Genomic DNA, 6000 nt, shown 5'->3' with positions numbered 1-6000 from the left:
TATAAACATTTGACTATGTAAACTGGTACAGTGCGGTACATAAAATTGTTCTACATGCTGAAGCTATACATGTGATAGTATGTATCTATCTAAATGTGTAAGAAAAACATTTACTATAAAAATGTACACATATATGAAACTGTACAGGAGGGTTTTTGAACTAGAATATGCTCTAACCAAACCAAACCAAACTCACTGCCGTGGAGTTGGAGCCGACTCATAGCGAACCTCCTTGGGTTTCCAAGGCAGTATCACTACGGAAGAAGATTGCCCCATCTTCCTTCCGAGCAGTGGTTGGTGGGTTTGAACCTCCAGCCTTCTGGCTAGCAGTCAAATACCTTAGGCACGATACCATATGCTCTATTGCTACCATTATTAACCAGAATTATGAATATGGATTCCCTGGTTATATAACCCTGTGTCTTGTCATTATATGTCCTAAAAATAAGGAGAATCACTGATTTAATCTCAACTAATCTCCACCACTTTCTTTTCAAATTACTGATTGGATTTCTGGCTGGTTACAACAGCATTAGAAATTTAACAATGTAAAAATCATTTTTTTAATTTGGTGAAAAGGTTATTTAATATATAGTCTGGTTAATATGCACAATGATAAAGATGCAAAGAGATATTAAAAAAAATAGCAGAACATTACCATCAATTTAATTCCAACTCAGTGACCCTATAGGGCAGAGTAGAATGGCCCCATAAGGTTTTTAAGGCTGAAATCTCTATGGAAGCAGACGCCACATCTTTCTCCCATGGAGCAACTGGTGGGTTCAACCACTGATGTTTTGTTTAGCAGCCTACTGCTCAATTACTGCACCACCAGAACTCCTTAAAGAGATGTTAGAAACCAAAACTTAAAATACTAAAATAATAAGACCCATTTTTCACTGTCAATATAAATACATTAACCTCAGGAATAATCAAGGAATACACAAACCTCTCAACAAGACTTTACCCTAGTTTGCATTCTTTTGTTGTTGTTATGTGCCATCATTAAGCATGAAAAATCTCAAGAAGAGTTAGCTTGTTTACATAACAAAGCCCTGAAAACTAAACTTACTGCCATTGAGTCAATTCAGACTCAGCAACACCTACTAAGTTTCCTAGGCTGTAAATCTTTATGGAAGTACAGCACCCCATCTTCCTTCCGTGGAGCAGCTGGTGGGTTTGAACTGCTGAACTTCTAATTAGCAGCCAAATGCCTTATCCACTATGCCACCAGAACTCCTTAACATAGCCTTAAAACCAAAAAAACAAACATAGCCCTCAAACTCACTGCCATTGAGGCAGATCCTACTCATAGCAACTCCTGTTTGAGTCCAAGGCAGTATCACTACCGAAGTACGTTGCCCAATCTTCCTTCCAAGGAGTGTCTGGTGGGTTTGAACTGCCAGTCTTGTGGTTAGCAGTCAAGTGCCTTAGGCACTATGCCACCAGAGCCTCTCCACAAAGCACTAGATGGTAGAAAAAATATGATATAAAAGAAATAGATTTTTACCTCTAGCAACATGTACTAGGGAGAGATGTAGACAAAGGAACTATGAATACATGAAACAGGACTATAGACAAATTTGGAAAAACCATATACCAAGAGATAAAATAAGGCACTTTTTTCTGAATTCAGAGGCATGAGTGCTAGGTTTGACCAGAAAAACAAGAACAACAACAACAAAAAAAAAAACTTGGAGATATATATATATATATATATACATATATATATAATATTTTCAGTGTAAAAATTAAAATTAGGGAAATGAAGTTAACTCAAAATAAAAATGATGATTTGTAAATCAACATTTCAAATTTGGGCATTTGTCTCTGAACTCTATAACTACTCTGAATAATTTTAATCAGTGAAATTAAAAAAAAATTCTCATTTTCAAATGGACAGAAATTAAAGGATAAAACAGACTCTGGCAATAACTAAACATTTAATCTTAGATGTATATAAATAATAACTAACCAATGTCATCATTCTCTTACTTTCATTTTTAAATTCTACAATATATTCTAATCTTCACATAAAAATGCTGGTCTAAAGATACATACTCATACACTATTTCTCCTTCTTCCAATGAATTTTTATCAGTTACCTGTTTTGCAAGTTGAATGATAATTAAGGTGTGGAAATTACTGACAAAGACTAGATAAGGATACGGAAAATTTTTAGAAGCCTCACTTGTAAATCTTATTTAGCTGTGACATTTCTTTCTCAATATTTATGTAAATATATGCCTTTTCCTAATTGATCTGGACAGTAATATCTGAACAGATATTTTAACAGAGTATAAAATGCATAAATGAAATGTTCAAACTGTCAAAATTCATCTCCATGTAAAAATAGCTATGAAATTTTAAAAAGTGTACATCAGACTTGCCAACATCGAAAATAGATCACGATAGACATATTTTGGACACTGTCTTTCTTGTGATTTTTCTCATGCTAACATTGAAATTTAAAGATTTAAAAATGTACATATTTAGATATATTTATCAAGTGATAAATTTATTAGTAAGCAGGTATTTTTCTAAAGAAGATTTAATACCAATCAGACTATTTCTCTTGAAAAAGACGTAGTGTTATAGCCTTCCCTAATCCAATTTACTGACATGAAAACAAAATGGCAAATAACCATGGAGTTCTGATAATTTATGAAAATATATATACTAGATTATAAAAAAAATCCAAGGATTTTTACGTAAGCCCATTTCCTAGATTTCTCTCATAAATAGTAGTTCCTAGAGACTCTTATTTAATATGTTCAAGAGAACTAGGTATTTTCCCTCCCCTCATTCTTTAAAATACTCTGAGTATAACCCATTAAAAAGATAAGTGATATCTATGTTGGTGTGTCTGTATAACAGAAATATTGTAATGTCAATGTAAAGTAAATTTCTTTCTTTTTTTCTTGCCATAATGATGACTTAAGGCTTTTCCTCTCAGAAGAATAGAAAGCATTGTTCACAGTATAGCTATCTACAGTACATAAAACCATTTTTATGAACGCATGTATACAAAATGTATCTCAGTCTTCAATTTGAAGTTTCTTAGCGGTGATAAAATGACCACTAAAATGATTGTCCCCAGTTTCTTCCCTAACCCCAACATGCAGACATCAGAGACTCTCAACACTTTTACGAACTTATGGTACAGTTGCATATCAGCTTTCTATAGCTATACATTGTTATACCAATCTTAGAAACCAACTTGAATACACTATAAGATATAGATAGGAATAACTGACTTCTTTAGTCCATCAGCAAAGTTTGAAATTCTCTGGATTTCAAGAAAATGACACAAATGTCCATATTGTGTTTCAGCTCTGGAGCAGAATCAAGGCCAGGTTGCTCAGATTTGGAATGCATGAGTTCACAATTTATGACAATCTTCTTCTGGTACAACTTCCAGTATTATTTGTAATGTTCTGGTTATTCTGTCTATAAAAAAAATAAAGAAGACACTTTAGAAATGCACAGAAATGAGAAAAGCAGAAAAACAGCAAAATAGGAATTATTTTGGTTTGAATACTGAAAATATACAACCACCTATTTCACTGAGCACATTCAAGAATTATTTACTTTATTAGAATTCTTTCACGCTCAATTAATTTATTCATCACTTCTGTAACTTCACATGATGACTTCTCATCAAGAATATATTAATATTTTATATACAAATAAAGAATTTTATTCATGATCCAAGGTACTGAAAATATGTTGAGCTAATTTAAGTATTATTTTAAAAATCTATAAATAAATTTCAAAAATAACTTTATATTCAATTTAAAAAGAGCTCTGGTGGTATAGTGGCTAAGGCATTTGACTGCTAACCAAATGGTGCTCTGTGGAATAAAGATGAGGTAGTCTGGTTCCATAAAGATTTACAGCATTGGGAATCCAAAGGGGGTTGCTGTGAGTCAGAATCGACTTGGTAACAGTGAGTTTATTCAAATTAAAGTTAGTTTATTGTTTTTGCACCTATGGGGTCACAATAAATTCCTCAAAAGAGTCAAAAGCAGATTCAGAATTCCATTTCTAGTCTCTAATATGTAGTGTACTGTTGAGAAATATTCTTATTTCCTGAGGACTCATTTGTAAAATGAGTGGCTAAGGCTAGGTCAACAGTTCTTAAAGTGGTCCTCAAAGGTTCTCCCTGGAACCACAACACTGGATTAGTTGAGACATTACTAATACCAACTTTCCAGCTTTATCTTAAGCAACACGACGGTGGGGGCCAGCAATCTGTGATTCTGATACGCACTGAAGTGGAAGAAGCACTGGACTGGAATAATCTTAGATCATTTTATCTCCTCAGTCCTAGAATTCTGTGAGCCTGGTTTCCGGGTATGCTAGTTCTTATTTACCTCTTACCTATAGAACTTCACACTTCTGCTGGCCCTGGAGCATCCCAGAGTTTATCCTCAGGATGGTGTTAGACCCAGATCATCTGTCACTCAGGCATAAAGTCTACCTCCTCATTTATGACTTGTCATCTATGATAGCCTCTTCAAAACAATATTCAATGTCCCTAAAAAAATTGTATTTTTCATCCTTTAAAGCAGTGTTCCTCAAGGTGGCTTTCCTTGGCACACTAGTTTTTATAACATACATTAATTATAAAGGACTCAGAATAGTACTAGAAAATGGTAAGCTTTATGTAAATGTTCCTTAAAGAACTGTATTTTGTCACAGCCCACTCTTCACATTGAGGTGTAAGTGGAGCACAAGGGAACAATTAAGTGCAATTAAAGTCCATGTTTAGAGAAAAGGGAAGTGCTAAAATCAAGCCATTAAAATAGACTTTGAAGGGAAAAGTTAAGTATCAATCAATGATAAGAAAGATTTGGTTTCTGTAGGAAAAGGAGCTAGAGCTACCTGATGTTGCTGTTTTTGTTGTTAGGTGCCACTGAGTCACCTCTGACTTATAGCAACCCTCTGTACAGCAGAAAGAAACACTGCCCGGTCCTGCACCATCCTCACAATCCTTGCTGTGCTTGAGCCCACCATTGCAGCCACGTCACAATCCATCTTGCTGATGGACTTCCCCTTTGTCATTGACCATCCATTTTACCATGCATTATATCCTTCTCCAGAGAATGGTCCCTTCTGACAACATGACTAAAATAGGTAAGACAAAGTCTGGCCATTCTTGTTTTCAAGAAGCATTCCGGCTGTGCTTCTTCGGAGACAAATTTGTTTCTTCTGGTAGTCTGTGCAATTTTCAGTATTCTTCATCAAAACCACAATTGAAAGGCATCAACTCTTCTTCAGTCTTCCTTATTTATTGTTCAGCTTTCACATGCACATGAGGCGATTGAAAATATCATGGTTTGTGTCAGGATGAGGCACCTTAGTCTTCAAAGTGACGTCTTTGCTTCTTAACACTTTAAATAGATCTTTTGCAGCAAATGTTCTCAGTGTAATACAACATTTGATTTTCTGACTCCTGTTTCCATGGGTGTTGACTGTGGATCCAAGTAAAATGAGCTACCTAATAGGCAGGTTGAATAATAGGTGGTCTTATGCATCATCCACGGTTGAATGCAAAGCAGTAGGATTAAAAAGACACCCTCACTAGTACTTCCTACCTAGAGAGGTCCTGCCACAGCCTCCTGAACTATCTCCATGACTGTTTTCCTTAGGCAACATCTGATCCTCCATGCCTAACACCAAAATCATTTCCAAAGCACTTTTCTCTATTCTGGGACCCTCAGCCCTTTGCTTTCATAGACATCTTGCTTCTCCATTTCCCACTAGTGCATAAGTTCCTGACAAACACAGAGCAACTTAGATCCTCTCACTTTCCTAGAGTGTTATTTTCCTCTCTAAAAGCTCAATCTGGACTCTGTATTTAGCAGCAGATATAGGCCAAGAAACCTGTCTTCGTCTTCTGGCACTATACATCCAGCTCTTCCTCTTTCTCCATGGTCCATGCCCTGTTCATAGTCTTCCCTGGGGTTTATTTATGTTCTCTTTTGGAATTTTGGG

General features: G+C 35.4%; 1 protein-coding gene across 1 annotated transcript in view; it reads right to left on the bottom strand.

The window, feature by feature from the left end:
• Positions 1-3382: 3382 nt before the first annotated feature.
• The window catches only part of SLC7A11 (solute carrier family 7 member 11), a 116422-nt gene continuing 113804 nt past the window's right edge, over positions 3383-6000 (bottom strand). The window contains exon 12 of the mRNA XM_007941217.2: positions 3383-3450. Within this exon, the coding sequence (XP_007939408.1) occupies positions 3383-3450 (68 nt within the window). The remainder of the gene's footprint in view (positions 3451-6000) is intronic.

This window comes from Orycteropus afer, unplaced genomic scaffold (assembly GCF_000298275.1).
Source record: "Orycteropus afer afer isolate SDZICR_OR568_19922 unplaced genomic scaffold, OryAfe1.0 scaffold00076, whole genome shotgun sequence".
NCBI lineage: Eukaryota > Metazoa > Chordata > Mammalia > Tubulidentata > Orycteropodidae > Orycteropus > Orycteropus afer.
Note: the sequence above shows the minus strand (reverse complement) of the source record. Positions and strands in the feature narration are given on the sequence as shown.